The sequence below is a fragment of the Apteryx mantelli genome, chromosome 5 (genome assembly GCF_036417845.1).
Source record: "Apteryx mantelli isolate bAptMan1 chromosome 5, bAptMan1.hap1, whole genome shotgun sequence".
In the NCBI taxonomy this organism is placed as follows: domain Eukaryota; kingdom Metazoa; phylum Chordata; class Aves; order Apterygiformes; family Apterygidae; genus Apteryx; species Apteryx mantelli.
This window is the reverse complement of record NC_089982.1, coordinates 40,591,840-40,609,578: the sequence shown is the minus strand read 5'-3', so window position 1 is coordinate 40,609,578 and position 17,739 is coordinate 40,591,840. Positions and strand designations below refer to the sequence as shown.

General features: G+C 36.1%; 1 protein-coding gene across 3 annotated transcripts in view; it reads right to left on the bottom strand.

Moving 5' to 3' along the window:
- The window catches only part of RXFP1 (relaxin family peptide receptor 1), a 53,837-nt gene extending 36,394 nt beyond the window's left edge, over window positions 1-17,443 (bottom strand). For all 3 annotated transcript variants that reach the window (XM_013951754.2, XM_013951755.2, XM_013951756.2), the window contains exon 1: window positions 17,169-17,443. In XM_013951754.2, the coding sequence (XP_013807208.1) occupies window positions 17,169-17,217 (49 nt within the window). In that variant the 5' untranslated portion in view covers window positions 17,218-17,443. The remainder of the gene's footprint in view (window positions 1-17,168) is intronic.
- Window positions 17,444-17,739: the final 296 nt, after the last annotated feature.

The following is a 17,739-nucleotide window of genomic DNA, read 5'->3' as shown; positions in this document are numbered from 1 at the left end:
GGTAAGCCTACCTAGTGAAGCAGCATTCTGCAAAGGCCTGCTAATTTAATTACTGAAGTACTTTCAAAATAAAATATCAAATCTTTGTTACAGCTAACATTTGACTTAGTGGATGCTGTCATAAAAAGATATAAATTCCAATACAAATTATATTTCAAGCTTCACTGCTCTCTCAGAGCACTTGAAATACTCTATACAGCCTCCACTAACCGTGATGTGATGCTCACTCAAATAGTATATTTCCACTTCTGCAACATGCAATTATTTTTCAGGCTATTTTTATAATACAAGATGTAAATCTTTTATCCAACTTTCTCAGTATAACAAGAAACACATTATTATACAATATTTCACTTTTGTTCTCATTCTTCTCCTGGACTAAAGGAATCATCTGAAAGTGAATTAAGTAAGTACCTCAAATTCATAAGAAATTTCTTCTGGAAGAACTTTCACATTTTAAACCCTCAGCAATATTTACAACTGTTGAAAATTGAAATGTAGGCACAATATCAGAAGGAAATTCTGAGATCAGTATTCCATTATTCCCAGATGCACAGAATTCTCTTTGATATTACAAGTGTTTTCCATAGAAAGAGAAAGCCATATATCCCAGTGGACAATCACTGCATGATTTTGAAAAGCTACTTTGCTTTTATATACAACTGTCTCACTTGTGTAATTGCTCAGAGATGTTTGCTCTAGGTTCCCATTCCTCCTATATGTAAGTACCAACGATAAGGCCATGTTCCTTTCCCAGGGGGAATTCACTCTTGCCCACTGCTCTCTATTTCTCTGCTGTTCTATGCTGATATTCAGAATGATACATCTAACCTGTTTCTCCCCAAAACAAGTGGTACACAGGCTCATGATACGGTATTAAGCAAACAGACTGTGTGTAGTACTTAAGTGTCTAAGTCTCATGCAGCAAAAACACACAGAGCACAGAGACAATTAAGACTCCCTTCAGTGCAGTTATCTGTCATGACCTAAGTAACCATTGAGATACTGTTAAGGAACAATAATATGGAAAAACAAATAGAAGTGAAAAAAAGAGCCTACATTTTGCCAGGCCTTTTTCACTGCACACTGAAGATGCTCAGACTGAGCTGAATGTTGTGCTTAAAAAAGCTAATCTCTATACAGTTTATATTCCAAATTATGACATTTATCTTCTCAAGGTAGTATTGAATGGATTTTCCCAGTATTTTCTAATAACTATTATTAATTAGTAATTAGTATTAATTCCTGAACTGATTTATGAATTTACTTTCTGTTACAGTTTAGAAATCATTCTTTGTGAAAGAATGAATGATTTCTTATTGTTTAATTTTATGAATTCTTTGTAAATTTATAGCCTTTTTGGAAACCTGCATCACTCATTTTGTGTTAAGGAGGATGACCCTGGCATGTAAATATCTATCTGGGAAAGAAGTTATCAAGGCCATCAGAACTTAAACAACTTTTTCCTAGCCTGATCGTGGAAAGCACCAGTCTTTGTCCAATGACTTGTTAACGTCACTTTGTTTATGCAACAAAGACAGAAGTTTGGACCCTGCAGATCATAGGAGATTTATGAGTGGAAAAAAAAACAAACCTCTGAGGAAATATTTGGCAAAGACAACAAAGGTAGAAAGGAGATGAGGGAAAAAAATGCATTGTAAAACACTAGACAATATTCAAATGATTGTCTTCTGGATTAAAGAAATTAAGAGTGTTTCTAGGTGAGGAGAAGGGATACAGATAGCACTGAAAAAAATGAACTACTCTAATCTCTCCTGTTTTGCTGTCCTTTTTTTTTTTTTAATAGCTAAGCTTCCTGATAGCATGGCTCTAAAAATTACTGATTAATGGCTATTTATCATGTCATTGGCTGTTTCACATTGGTGTTAAACCAAGAAAAAGAAATATCTTATTTTGTAGTCATTTTTATTAACTCATAGGTCAGTATGTATATCAAGCTTCAAAGGTATCTCTATTTGTTTAACAGGTTCTCCTTCACTGCTCATCTGGGATAGAACATCTCACCTTTGCTTCTTGTGGCTAAACTAGTATTGTAAAAGCACAAGACCCCCTATAATGCAAAAGAAGTACCATCAGCAAACCATATAAATAATCAGCTTGAACATTAATGTGGCTTGATTCATATAAACAATTTGAGTTCTATAATAAATAAGTTTGGGCCAATATTGTTATCTTATGCAGTCAACAGAACTTGTCAGAAAAAAAACTGATGTCCTTTGGAGATATATCAAACAGTGGGGTAGACAGAAAGTTAAAGGAAGACTAAAAATTGCTAAAATGTGTATAAAGAATTTAGCTACAGAGGTAGAAATGAGAGAAAAAAAGTGAAACTCAGGACAGCTTTGTTTATGCCTCAGTTGTGAGGATGAGAACTATAAATCTGTGACAGACTTGATTTTGTCATAAGGTTTGCTTTTACAGATATTCCAAGCAAAAAATTTCATCTTTGTATAGATAATATAGAAAAGCACCTCCTGACTCTCCAGTGACATAGAAGTAATTTCACACATTTCAGCTACTCCATATGAGCAAAATATCTTTTCTCACAATGATCACAGTAAACATTAGTATATTTGCAGTGTATCTAGAACAAACAGAAAAGAAATAGGTGAACTGTTATCAAAACAAATGGCAAAGACACGAACAAGCATCTTGCTGACAAAATGCTCACCATTTCATTTCAGAATAATGTTCTGCAGTCTAGTGCATATTCATGATTCTGCAAACAATATACTTCTGACTACCACATACTTAGGGTTTTTTCCACCCCCTCTGATTCCTCTCAAGCTTTCAAAAAGAGAACATGAAATCAGGATGGATTCTTTCACCTGAAATACTTTTACAGCACCTACATGTGTGTCAGGTAACAGGGACAAAGAACCACCAAGCAGTTGTCTTTAAGCTTCATCTGCCTTTCTCAAGATTTCCTGTGATGCCTCTGTTCCCAAATTCATGTCATACAACTTTCAAACCTATGCAGATCTGTTGCTCTGAGGCATTTACTGCTCAAGCAGTCATCCATGATCTTTCCTTTAGCCTGAAGAAAGTGGGCAACTTTTCCAGCTAGTCTTTAAATGATAAGGCTAATTTAACACAGAAACTGCCAAAAATTTCCTTATTCAGAGGAATAAGTACAAGCTGGCTTGTCTCCTGGTGTAAGATGTTAAAACTGTCTGATCTCTTGCACAGGTTCAGAATCACTAGGGAAAGAACATGACAGTTGCTCTTTCTTTAAGCTCACTCATAAAAAGAAATAGCAGAAACGCACTTGGACAAGCCAAAAGCAAGATATTCGCTGAGAACATGGTTTTCCTTCAAACTATAAATTGGTTCATCAAGCTCACTATTCCTATGTATTCTTCAAGAAATTTCATGAACCCTTTAAGAGAGATCTTCATGTTTTGGGGTCACAAATTGTGTGCGAGAAACCAAACAAAGGAGCATTTATACACACTGGAAGAACAATAACTTAACACAATTACCTGTAGCTTCCAAAAGACAAAAGAATATGATTCAGTCATGGAAACAGAACAAGCTAATTAGAGTCAACAGCAATTAAATTAATCAAAGCAGTATGATTCACTGCTTAGTACTTGTTAGTCACATCAGTGTCAATCATATCATTATAGCCTCAAATAAGGGTATATCATAATAGCAGCAAAATATTTTCACATTTTACTAAATTTTAATCAGATGAAGACCCAGCTTCATATATTAGCTCAAAATGACTCAAATTTCATCAGCCAAACAAGCCAATATGTTTTCCTTCCCTTTGAAGCAGCTATTACTTTGAAAGTGTTGAGGTTGAGGAAATCCAACTATTTTAAAAAGCAGTCCTCGGAGAAAGAGGACTGAGGCATGATTATGGTAGTGAAAAATCCACCCTGTACTTACTAGGATAGAACTACAAAGCCTGAGAGAAACCTCAAGCAGTCTGGGCTACTGCCTTGTACAAACTCCCCAGCTGGAAATTAGCCAGAATATTTTAAAACCAATATAACAGTAATATATCCTAGTTCCCAAGATTAATAAAATGTAGCTGAATTATTTTTAGATGTTTTAAATTCCAAAAGAAAGGAAGTTCACATTGCTACTGTTGATACCAAGTAAAAACTAATAGAAGACAGGTATACACAGGAAAAGATTGAAGTGCTAGGAGATGGAGGATCAGCAAAAGGGAAAAGGAGACATCAAAGACAGGAGAACAAAAAGCACACTTAGATTGAATAATCAAAAAGAGACCCTAGGTCTTGGTTTTAAAATTAATTTCAATAGTTTGATTTATGCTTTTTGAGTAATTTTTAATACTTCAACAATTACCAAAGCAGTCAACAGGTTTTCTGCTGCCGCCTTTGTGCTTATTTTAAATGCAAGTTTTTCAGAGAGACCGATGTAAATTTATCAAATGGTAAGGATTTTTTCCCCTATATTTTAGTTGCTGTATTTTTTCTATACCAGTGGTAAATGGGCTAGAACAAGAGGACTAAATCTTTTCTTTTGAAATGGTTGTCTTAAAACAGAACATTTTCTTCAACTAAAATGGAAAGAGTCAACAAGGAAACATTAAAGATCTGATTTGATTTTGTCTCTCATTTTTACTAGTCTGCATACTTCAAGATAATAGTAGGTCAAAAAATTCCACTTCCACTGAAATTTATTCTAAGGGTATGTGAACTGGCTTTCAAAAACCTTTACTGTCACATAGAGGAGAGCTCGTAGGACTGTAACCTTTATTTTCAAAGATATATCATTAAAATGAGGATATCAAACAAGTACAGGACAATAAATTCCCTTATCTTCAAAAAGAGATAAAGAATGATTGACAAAGAACTTTGATGACAATTGGTTGACCAACTCTAATCAGAAGTATTTGAGTGGCCAAATGGCAGAAAAAAAGATATGAGAAAAATCTTATAAAGACAATATTTTTTTTTTTTTAAGGCTAAATTAGTTTTTTAAAGCTGAATTAGCAGTTCCATTCTGAATTATTCAGCTTCTTCCCACTAAATGAAACAAGGGAATCTTTGAACAATTTATGATAAAGACCATGATAAAGTTAGTCCAGTGTATTTCAGGATAAAAATATGAAATTAATTCTTATACGCTTTTAACTTATTACAGTTTTACCAGCATGTAATTTTATAAAGACTCTTCTGAAGTTGATCCTTCTTTCATGAAAATGTTTCTGATGATCTCTGTGAATAAGTAATGGGAATCCTGTCCTATTAAAATTATTAACATTAAAGACCCCCAATAAATAATTTATTAAAACTAAATTCTGGAGTCTCATACAAGAATAAAAAATAGTTTATGTATTTGAACTTTAATGCTGTTAATATATAAGTTTGGACTAACTCCCTTGGGTAAAAATTGTAGACCGATATACACCTTGCTCCAGTGGCTATTAGACACATTAGCAAAGGCATTAATCCTTGAGACAAAGCATAAGGAGCTTAAATGATTTCAACATCAGTACAGGATCTCCACTGGGATATAATTAACTGTTATCATTATGTTGCCTTTTCTGTGATTTGCTCCTCTCCTACTTTGCTAATTGTTCAGCCCTGATGCTGCCTAAAATAATTTCTAAGTATCTGTATAGGCACATGCACTAAGTTTGTAATTTCAGGCTTTATGGGGTGTAAATGACACAGTGCTATTTATTCAGAATCCCGAATAGCTGCAACGATTTCACTTCTAAAACACCAGTATTTTTTTATATTTGGGCCGTAGCTTTTCCAGCTAGAACTACATTTTCAGTTGCAATTGCATTACATTTATATTTTCTTGATAATAAGAGATGTCATTCCAGGAGTGTTCAGGACTTGAATTACACCTGCTTTGAGACCTCTTCTTGGCAGCTCTCTATGAATACTTAGTAGCAATTCATGCACCTACTCTGAAGTTCTCTTCTACAGTAATCTCACAGTCTGTGGTATCTTGCTTTGCAAATGCATGTGGAGGCTCAAAAAGAACCTGTTCTGCACCATGACAACACACTGGGGTCTTTATGTATGAATGTAAGGTTCTGATTTCATGTTTCTTTCCCATATGAACTGAGACCAACTTTGTAAAATGTTTGCTTCCACTAAACACAACGTAGCGCAAAGGATTTTGGCAAAAAAGATACATATATCATGGCTGCCTATACTGCATGCCAATCTGGTCATTATCGTGGATTTTACTTTCACATTTTATCTTTATGTCTTGCTGTGCATTTCAAAATGCTGTCACTTCAGAAGCAGTTTCCAAAGCACAAAATTTGCACCATCTTTTGCAAAATATAGACTCCTGTCTCATAGCAACATTACTAAACTTAGTTATCAGTTATGCCACAGACAATTCAGTCTAATTAATCCAGCTATAGCACTGGAAGATCCTCTTTGTCTAACTGCCAGACAAATCAGCTGCAGGTACAGTAACTGCTAGTAGAGCAATTCAGACTGGTCACACAGCACCTTGCCAGAGGATTTGGCTCCTATACCTTTTATTAATTTGTCTTTTTGTTCTGTTTACGCAAAACCTAGAATAAAAGGATTCTGATGCACATAAAAAGCTTAAAGAGCTAATATTAATTGAAAATGCTCCAATATGTAATGAATTTTATCCTGAAACTCAAATTTCGTGAGGCATTACCACAGGATTAGAGTTTAGCACAACATCTAACAAAGATGCAGATGAATGAGCAGAGACACCTCTCTGCCACTCATTCCCCTCTTCTTCCTCCTCTCTCCTCAAATATATACAATTTAAATGATATCTGATTATTACTTTAGCTTAGAAATATGCTCCGTTATCTCCATCTTCTGACAGGATTTTCTATAGAAATATATAAGGATAGGCTTTTATTTGCCCTGCAGTTCTAAATTAGTATAACTCCTTCAATTTCACTAATTTCTTTTTCACACTGGTGCAATATCAAGTCTGAAGCTGGACACATGAAACACTAGGGTTTCATTTAGGTAGACTTAGATATACAACAAAAATGAAGGCATCAACATAAACGCATTAAACAAACTTGGGCCAGTTGATACCATCCCACATGAAAGGCCCCGAAAGGCAGCAGTTAGCCGTCAGAAGCAAGGAAAACTCCCCTCTCAGGAATTAGTACTTCCCCAAACCACTGAGAAGCTAGTCGGGCTGGTTCTTGGAGGTTCAAAGATAAGAGAAATCTGTTTCAAATGATCATTTTTTTCACCTTTGAAACACCACACTTAGAGTTAATGTTTTAAACACAAACATAAAAGAAAAAACATCTCTGAAGCTTCATACCAGGAATAGTATTTCTGATGTTTTGTAATCCCAGGAAAAAAGTTTCTTGTTGAATTTAAGTACATTATGATAGTAATTAGGGATTATGGTAAAGAATTTCTCTTCAGAGCTGCATAAATTAACCCAGTCAACAATACGTAATTGTAAAGTGAGCAAAAGTTAAAAAACAATTAGTGAAGAATAAATTAATTAACAAATATCAGACATTTGTAATGCATCTCTTAAGCTTCCATTAAAAAAAAAAAAAAGGAAGATGCAGTTGATTTCCACAAAACACTAGTATCATATACAGAAGATGAGTTTGTGCACGTGTATGTATACATGCATGTGTGCATGCAAATAAAATCCAGGAGATGATACAAAAGCACTTGTACTGTAGCCCTAAGGGAAAGCTGCAATGAGAAAGGTGAAATTCGAAAGGTAATGAAGAAGGAAACTGCTTGCTGATAGTCTAATCCTATGATGTTTTGAGAATACATTATTTGTAAATGAGCAGAATAGCAAAGAAATACATGATTTATCACTAACTTCTTCCCCTAACAGAAAACAGTCTACAAGAACTTAACATTTTGCCTAACCTCTTAGGACAAAAAAGGGTAAAACTACTATTTTTTTTTTCTTCCCCCTCTCACTAAAAACTGCATGACTGAGCTATAACTTCTTTTCCAAAATTGGCATGCTCTTTTACATACAACTGTGGGTTAAGGCAAAGAACAGAAGGGGAGAAGGTGGGGGATTTTATTTTCTTTGCTCTTTCTCCATCTTTAGACTCTCATCCTGTTAGAGTGTGGCTTAAACCAAGCAAGGCTGCACATCAGTCACAATTTCAGAACCCACAATATTCTTCCTCTTCTCCCACGTTAATACAACTTTACATAAAATCTTTGTAAAATAGTCTCAGGTAAGGTTTTTCTATTGAGGACTCTAGGGAGTTAAAGAAAAAAATTATTTTGTGAGTCTTACTCAAAGCATTTGAAATATGAAACATAATCTGTTTTTCATTCTTTGCATCTTTAACAAAGGCTAAAAGGATTTTAATTATAGTTCTTACAGTGGAATTAAGCCAGCGTAACTTAAAATGAAGCTCTGAAGCATACTTAAGATTGATGCTGTAGCAGTAAAAAATATACTCTGTCTTGGTGAGCCTGAGACAGGATTATCTGATATATTTCATTTATTCACATACTTTTATTACTGCTAGCTGTTTATAACTATTAAGAATTCAAATTTAATATTATAGAACTACAAGTTCAGAATCAGGATGTTGCTGTGTGCTATAAATCTTTGAGATTCCATCCTCCTGAATTATTATTATAAAAATTGAATCCTCTTTGCTCTATTTTGAAGTAAAACAATTTCAAAATATTTTAGGGAATTTGTCTTTTAAGAGTTCATAGCACTATTTTCCTAAAAATCAAAAAGGTGACACGGTGCTTAAATAAAAGAATTATTCTTGGATTCTGGCCCACGAATATTTGTTTCAATCTAAAAATCACCCAATTTCCAATCTGTACTGCATTTTACAATGAGTAAATCTCACTCATCACCATAAATTGGGACACACTTTCGATTAAAGTGCTACAAAAGTGAAATTATCTCAAACTGATGGGATTTCTGACTTTAAGGTGAATAATGTTAATTAGTTGAACTGTGATCAGAGATCTGTCTTATTTCTTCTTTTGCAGATTATGTAAAGAATTATGTACAGATTAAGATTATTAAACATACAGATTTTAAGATTATAACCTTTAGACTATATAAAGATTATTAATGTATGTAAACAAATGCTGCACTACCAGTGTATAAGTTTAAGTTATCTTAATATTAATTGGTCACGAGGCAGTTGCAAAAGGTAGTGAGAAATTACATTCAGAAATTTGTCTTGAATTTTAGAGGCAGTTTGGTAAAACGATGGAGTCGCATTAAATTCTGAGAGATTTAGCCTCCAAACTGTCTAGAGCTCCTCCTTCTCTTCCTTTCAAGCCCTCTCCAGCTAAACCAGCACACTGTGATGCCTATTCCCAACACTGAACGTTTCTTGTCTTCAACACAAATGAAAGCACAGTCTGTGAAACACAGCTCCAATTAGAGCAGTCTCCTACCACGATCCCCTTCTAGCACGGCACGCTAGGCAGGACACAGAGCAGGCGTGAGGAGAGGTTTGCTCTCCTGACACTCTGCTGCACCATCCTGACCTTGCCGGCATTTTTGTCCGTTCCTCTGTTTGCCCCTGCTCTGGCCTGACTGCTTGGACAGCAGGCTTTCTGGCGCACGGGGTGCAGAACAGTGGCTGGGAAAATGCAGCCCTGATCTCGGTGGGGATCTTAAAACGCTATTGTAACAACAATATTACGATATTAGAAAGGAGGCAGAGAAAAGAGTATTGGAACACAGCTTTTACTGTAGGCTTTGAGAGTTATGTAGTTAAATGCTTTGACAGACATCTCAAATTGCACGCAAAAGGATGCAAAAGGACTTCATGAACTAAAGTCAAAGGGTCTGAATATAGGATTACTTTTATTGTCTACTATATTAAGGACAGTACCTTTTTTTTTTTTTAACTGAAAGATCCTTACTTTATTTGACTTACAGGATGACCTATAGTCTACCGAGTCAAGAGATACATATATATTTTTTGTGAACTCCTGATACTTCTATATATAAAATATACAGGATAGTGCTCAACATATCTGGACTGTGTATCTTAAAACTTCACATCTAAAATGAAAAATGTTTACTACAACACCTTATTCCAGTGAAGAGTTAATTCCTAAAAAGAGTTTTTTTGTACTACCACAGATCACAGTCTGACTGCATTTACTTTTTATGGATTGAATACAGCAATCACTTTAGGAGCAGGAGTAATACACGTGTAACTTACAAGATTCCAGAACTTAAAACAATTGCTGACATGACTGATCAGCAAAATTAAATCCTTTGTAACTGAAAATTGTTTAAAAATATCTTCTAGATTTTCCAAAGCTGCAGCTCCATAGATACAAGAACTGTTCTGCTGGGCAAGAAACCACCTGGTTAAAAGAAGATGTGAAAACAGTAAATATATAAATGAAAGTTTTGAAAAGAAAAAAAAAAGAAAATAGAGATAGAAGTTGAAAATGTATGGATAGGCATGCTAGAGAAATCATCAGTACTTAAAGAATTTAAAGTAATTGTTTCTTCTATAACATACTAGGAAAAAGTAAAACCTCAGATGCCATAAAGGACTTAAGAAGGTAGAAGAGCATAACTGTTCAATACCCATTTCTGATACGTGTTTAGAAAAAGAGAGCGATTGTATTTTCTCCATATGATATGGAAAATCTATTATCTGTACCAAAAACAAACAGCATTGTCAAATGGAAATATCTCCAAACCAGCCACAGGAGGAGTTTGAAAGGAATTAGTTGAGAAACACTTTGAAATTAATGTTATTATATAACAGGCTTTGAAATGAAAAATATGAAGAAAATACCAAAAGACCGGAGGCTTACAGTGTTCTTCAAATACTGGAAAAAAATGAAAGTTCCTGTGAATCAGTATGTCTATAGTTCCTAGGTAAACCAACATAACAGTTAATTCACATGTCTTAACATGGAATTGGAGACCAGAAAACAACGTCAGGAAGCGTACTTCCATGGTAGAGGGTCCTTCTTAAGCAAGCTTTTAAAAAGGCAGATCATCTTTACTGACTGAGCTACTTAACTTACATGGACTTATCAAGGCATTTGACCTATAATCACATGGCTTTTAGATTCATTATTACAGTCCCTTTTTCCACACAGTGCAAACTTTGGATTTAACTACCAGTTTTGCAGACAGATCTCAAGTTTCATGGAAGGAAGTTATTCTAACAGCTTGTTCCAGCGAGGTGCCTGTCAACTGCCTGCGCTCACACTAACTCCACCTACTTCAGCCTCTCCCTTTTTTTTAATCGCAACTGAAGAATAGAGCAAATTTAACCAGAAATACATACATACACACACACACATGAAACGAAAATCTTTGCACACACTGTGCCTTTTCCCCCACATTCAGCTCTGCACTGACAATCATGTCTGTAATCAGAGAAAGACTGTTCTCCCAAGCCAGGCGAGTGCTTTCACTTTCTTTGCAGAATTAAGGAGAAAGAGGCAATGTCCACCTGCTTGGATAGACCTATGCACATCTTACTTCAAGCCTCAGTTATCACATGGCCTCTGCCATTTTCAGTGCTGCAGTGGCACTTACTCTCCTCTGGGAGGAAACGATTCCTTCATTGAGAATAAACATTTTGACCAAATAAAGCTTTTAGGATTGCCACAAGGTACTTGGGTGGAATGCAATGGCCTGTGATACACTGGACTGGATGATTTAATGCCCTTTCTGGATTTAATCTCTACTAGTGCTAGAATTCATGTGCACTAGTCCTTAGGGGTCAGCATCAGCTGCTGCTGCCAGGCTCTCCGCCCCATACTGAATGGCCACCCTCTTCCCATGACATAGGGTCCACAGGGACAACTTGCCCTCCTGGGTCTAGCTCTCCCTGACAGGCCACAGCTGGTGGCTCCAGACTCTCTTCCAATTGCATTTTTTCTATCAGTCACACTTGTTGGTATCTTGCCCAGTCATACAAGTCAGCTTGACACTGGATCCCTCCTGTGAGTTGAAGGCAGCACAGTAGGTAGTGAACATGATATTTTGTATGACTTCTTTGCATACATATAATCACTTATTTATATTATACATTCTCTTTTTGTCTTGGCTGTCACAGACTTCCCAAACAGTTTCTTGTTTTGCCTATATGATAAGAACTATGCGCAAACCAGTTATTAGCAGCATACATTTGAACTCTGTCCCATATTTTTAAATTTCACACTGTGATATTTCTGTAAATGGTCCTCCATATAATACTACAGGTGTTTTACTTAGACTTTTATTGGTCTTCTGATGGATTACTGACATCCTCCTGATTAGTCTACTGTCTAACCACTTAGAAGTTACAACACTAAATTCCTCATTTTTCAGTTGTACAGCTACAATAACTAGACTTCCCATTTTCAAGTCATCACAGATTGCTTTAGATTAAAGTTTGGAATATGGCATCATTGCTCAGATGGGAAGCTGAGACACTGACAAATGTATGACATGTTTCTGCTAATTTTAGGTTCCTACTTTCAGAATCAGCTTCACAGATTACCTAAATCATAGTTTTCACAGATTTCAGTGTCAGCTGTGAAATCAACGCTGCTGTATCAGGATTATCAAGCTGAACAACTAGAAAACCCGCCATATAATTATTATCCACTTATGAAACATTCAGAGCATCCCTGTCTGGGGCAAGAGACAGGAACAAAATTCAGTTTCCCAAGGCAGTCTGGTTGCCTTCATCACATGGCCATCATTTTGTAATCCCTCATACACAACTTTTCTTTCTCTTCTGCAGTGAATTAAGCAGAGGTCACACAGGCAGCATAATTCACTACACATTTCTGATTCGTTCTTAGAATGCAGTCCATGAAGCAGAAGTTCTTGTGGAGCATGAACTCCATATCGCATGAAGAAAATGTACTACATGCGCATAGATCAGAGGAAGGTTACCTAGTCCATATTGTTTCCTAATCACTATGTTTGCAAAATGAATAATGTTCTTTGATACAGGCAATACCCTAGACTATTAAAAGACAAAATAAACTTTCTTCCAGCATTTCATAACATGACATCATGCTACATCACACTGACTCTACAGACCTTTGATGCTAGAGGGAATGGAGTGATTTCATAGCAATGTCTTCTGAGTAGAGGTATAAAATGCAGGAGGAGGAGACAATTCGCAATGAACCAGTGAACAACAAGATAATCTTGGGCTTCATTCCAGACTTTGGAGCATTTGAGCTGCCAAGCTCAGTTCCTCTTTCTGCTCAAAGACTCATTTCTGTCTCACTCTGGCTCCTTATCCCACTTCTGTTTTTCTTATCTAATCACTACCTGCTTCCCATCCTCTCATCTCCTCCTTTCAGCATAGGATCCTAGTTCTGGTCTCACCATCTTCTGACCTTACTCTTCAGGCAGTCTTAGTCTCTTCTCTTACAGCTTCCCTTGCACCTGTCTCACTTGACATAATTTCCAGACTTCCTTCTTTACTTAATTCATTGTTCCTTGCTGGCTCCCTCTCACACATCTCTTTTGATCAAGGCAAAAAAAAAAAAAAAAAAAAAAGTCCACATTGCATGTACTATTGCAGAGCAAATGGTTCAAGTCTGGTAGAGTTGTTATAAACAGTTAAGATAGGTTTTCAAGTTGGGTAGCACTAAGTATTAATAATGGAGAGGCGGTGAGAGCAAACTTACCCATACAGTAGTTCCAGGTAGGCCAACCTATACAGATAATACCATCCTAAATTTTAGAGCTTGAATTTGTCATTGCATAGCCCTTTGACTACCCTCTGACTGAAAGTTAGAGGAAATTTTCCTCTGGAAATCTAGTCTTTGTCCCCGATTTCTGTACAGATGCTCATTTTCCTTATATACACAGGGATACAAGATATACATTTTTCTTCTGGCCATAGAGAAGCCAGTTAGATTGATGCCCAAGTTAAATGAAGCCAAAGAGAAGCTAACAAAAAATTATTATTATACAATTGGTTTTTTGAGCTTTCCCAAAGGCTGAAGTAAATACTTCACTTTCCTATTTAAAAATCTGCAAGGGGTCTTAGATTTGTTACAAGTGATGTGAACAAGAGCACAATCCGGCGTAATCAAGAACTTACACTTCTCCAGATAATTTTGGATGGTTTCTTTCCTTCATTTGGAAATCTAATTATACCAAATGTAATCTGTCAAATACAAAAGACCCTGATCTTGAAAACAGCTGTCACATGTGCATGAACACAAAAGGGCTAACAAGATGCAAACAGTTTTAAATAAGTTTTCTTTCTTGTTTTGTAGAGAGGATAGGGGAAGAATCAAAAAAAAAAAGTGAGGGGAAGAACAGAAAGAGGAGAAGGAAGGGAAACTGTAGGCACAAGAAGATACAGGATCAGAAAAGTTCAGGTAGGGGCACAGAGCATAGACACAGGGTTAAAATATTAACAATTGCTACAGTTTTCCCATGAGGAGCCTGTCAAATTCCTTTTGACATTCACTTTGATTAGTTTTAGATACTAAGGTTCGTCTGTTTTTTTAATGGTTGATAGATGAACTATTTGAGGGTCTGCTACTTAACAGCCAAAGCCTAGGATGACAGAGCAGTTTTTGCTCCCAGAAAACTAATCAAAGTGACTCTGAAGATGCACATCTGCACTGTGGTCACTGCAGCAATTAGAGAGCACTATTTTACTAACAGAGAAGATGTGGCAGGACCCAGTGAGGTGCCAGCTATGTGCCCAAGCAACCCACTAGCTTCTCAAGGGGGGTTTGCCACCCCCCTTGAAGATGTGTGTCCTAACCACTGATTCAGTGTTTTCAATTCCAGAATTTAAGAGACTGAAATTTACTTTTTTTGATGTTACCAGTTGATACTGCTGTGCTGACAAAAACCCTGGGATAGATGCTGCTTTGTCATTGAGAAATCCTCTACCTGGTATATTCCACATGGGAAAGCAGTCACGCTTAATAAGCTGCCTTTCCACTACTTACTTGCTTGTTTGCTTTTGGTTCTTTTTATGAGGAAGAAAAGGGATCAATATAGATCTATGGGTAAGAGATCATTTTCATATGAAGAGAGTTAATGAAGAATTTAGAGGAGGAGGGTAAAGCAAAACAGCAAGTATTTTTGTGTGATTTTAGCTGTTCAATGGGAAGCTCTAAGCAGACATGGATTAAATGGAAATGGACAGGTCAGATAAGAGTAATTTTTGTAGGACAGATGTTTATCTTTTAATTTTTTAAAGATTCATGAGCATCTGGGAGTTGTAAAAATTAAAAAAAAAAGAAAAATCTTCATAACTGAACTTCTAGCAGTCCACAAATCACAAATTCAGATTCCAAGCACAACTACACTAACTTCAGGTGTGTTTGTTTTAATATCAGCTAGTCTAAAGAGTTGAGCAAGGTTGGTATCTACTCTGTAGATGAAATAAGCAGACTTGTAAACGTGGTTGCAATTCAGATTGTCGGCTAAAACTCTAGAAGGCAGTGAAACTATGAATTGTGCGTTAAGTGAGGTTAGGAGAAGTGTCACTAAACGGGAACTAATTTTGTTGCAAAATAGGGCACTGACAGGTAGCAGAGACTCCAGGCATGCATACAAGAGAGAAGGAGTGCAGTCACAGATTAACAAATCTAGATTAGCCATGTGGTTTCCTTATAAACGTTATAATATGCTATATGATGAGCCGATACACGCCTCAAAAGGTACTTGCCATCTTAACTATATTATTAGAAGGCCTGTAGTCATTCAGAGTCCTCATCTGCAATCCTGTCTTGCAGTATGCTTTAACATATTTCAATGTCTTTTATAAATTCTACAGCTGAGATGAATTTAATTTAGCAGAAATTATGCTAACAATGATTTGCACAACTACATCTTGAATGAATGTGTCAGTATTTTCCTGTTTTGATATTTAAAACAGTAATGTGAAAACCTTAATATGTTCAAAATCCTCAAGCTTTTATTCTGCATATCTCCAAGCATTACCTTTAAATACTGGATTACTGCTCATGGATAATACAGATGCATATGAAACCATACTTTGCTCACATACTTTGCTTAGTTAAGATCTCATCATCATAGTCTGTTTAATTCCAAATATGTTAATATCACTGTTTTTTCATGCTTGCAGCTCACATATTATGCATGTTTCCAGAACATAAACAGAACTACTTAGAGTTTTCCCACAGATTTAACTGAGCTTCACAACCATAAGAGTAACTGCACATGGGGGTCTATTTCTCAGACAGATAGTGAAGGGCAGCATCCCTTATGAGTCTTGTGTTTAGAATATTATGCACAGGTAATTCCGAAAAGGTTTAATTTATAAGCAACTGAGAGCAAGCTATTGTTCAATACAAAAGAAGGTGGCAGAATTCAACCTTATGCTCTTACTCACTAGCTACCTTTGAAATATCACCTATTTTGTTAAACTGTTTCATCTACAAAATTACTAAAACATGATTTCTGTTATGTAGTGCAACAATGGTTATAACTTTTGTATAAAAAGTGCTGTTTGAAAATGAGAATCTTTAGGAAAATCCGATGTGGCGATCACTGTTAGCAGTTCCATGGGGAGAACTTTACCCAAACAGAATGCAGCACTTAAGAACAGAATATTCAAATGGAATGAAGAAATAATACTGAACAGAAAGTCAGGTAAAATTCCCACTACATTAAAATTATTTGCATCTGAAGGAAAACTTAAATTTAATTCAATCTCCATCTTGCATACTACATTGCTTATCAGGCTGAAGCACAGACAAAAATTCTTGGTATCTGAACAAAATCTGCTTCTCAAAAAGAACTATCAATTCTAATAGCACTGCATAGTATCAGTACAAACTACTGAATTGAATCTAAAATGTGGATTTTAAGGCTTCTGAAATGAGTCAGTTCTGTATGTCCCTTCATCAAATATTTACAGCAAGTATTTACACAATGTTTAAACTATTTCTTATTTTTGAAATTTCAGTTCCTTACTTACTATTAATAGTAATGCAAAGAAGAAAATACAAAAATATTTGATCCTTATATGTAACCAGTAACCTTGAGAGATTATTATTTTACAGCTCTTCACTGCAGTTAGTCTTTGATAGAATCTAAGTGTAATGCACTGAGAAATCATATGCATTCTAGTTTTAAAAATCTATCACTGAAGTTTATTAGCTATCTGCTTTGCAATCTGTTAGTTCAAAAAAACTCCCCCAAAACAAACAAACAAAAAAAACCACACTATGTGTACTTACCCTTTGCTCCAAAAAGCAAGAATATATAGAAACAGCAGTAAGATGTCATATCTGTCTTTCAGGAATTCAGTGAATAAAGTCAATGAATGCAATGCTGTCCCTTAAATTGCAGAGCAGCCGCCGCACTGCTTGTACGTTCTGCTTCTGACTGTCTTCAGTGGTGAACGAAGCCAGCTCCCTTCTCTCCCCTTGCTTCCTCACTTACTTCCCTCCACGCTGGGTCTGTCTCTCTCCCCGCCTCTGACACACAAACACACTCCCAAGCAGAGATCGGGGAGAAAATTTCAGGGAACACAGAGGCTCTTCTCCACACCAGAAGGTCTGCTCCATCCTGTGGCAGGCTCAGGCTGGGCTCTGTGCGCGGACACAGGTCTGCCCCGAGGAAAGCAGCCGCCGCACAAACTACAGAGATCCAGAGAACTGTCACCAATAGTCCACCAAATTTTTTTTTAAAACCACTATACTGGGAGAGGGCTGAAGAGAACAATTTCATTTAGGCAAATTGGTTTGAAACTAAATATTTGTTACAGTTTAGATAAAAATTGGTGGTTTCTCAAGTAAGGGAAGTAGA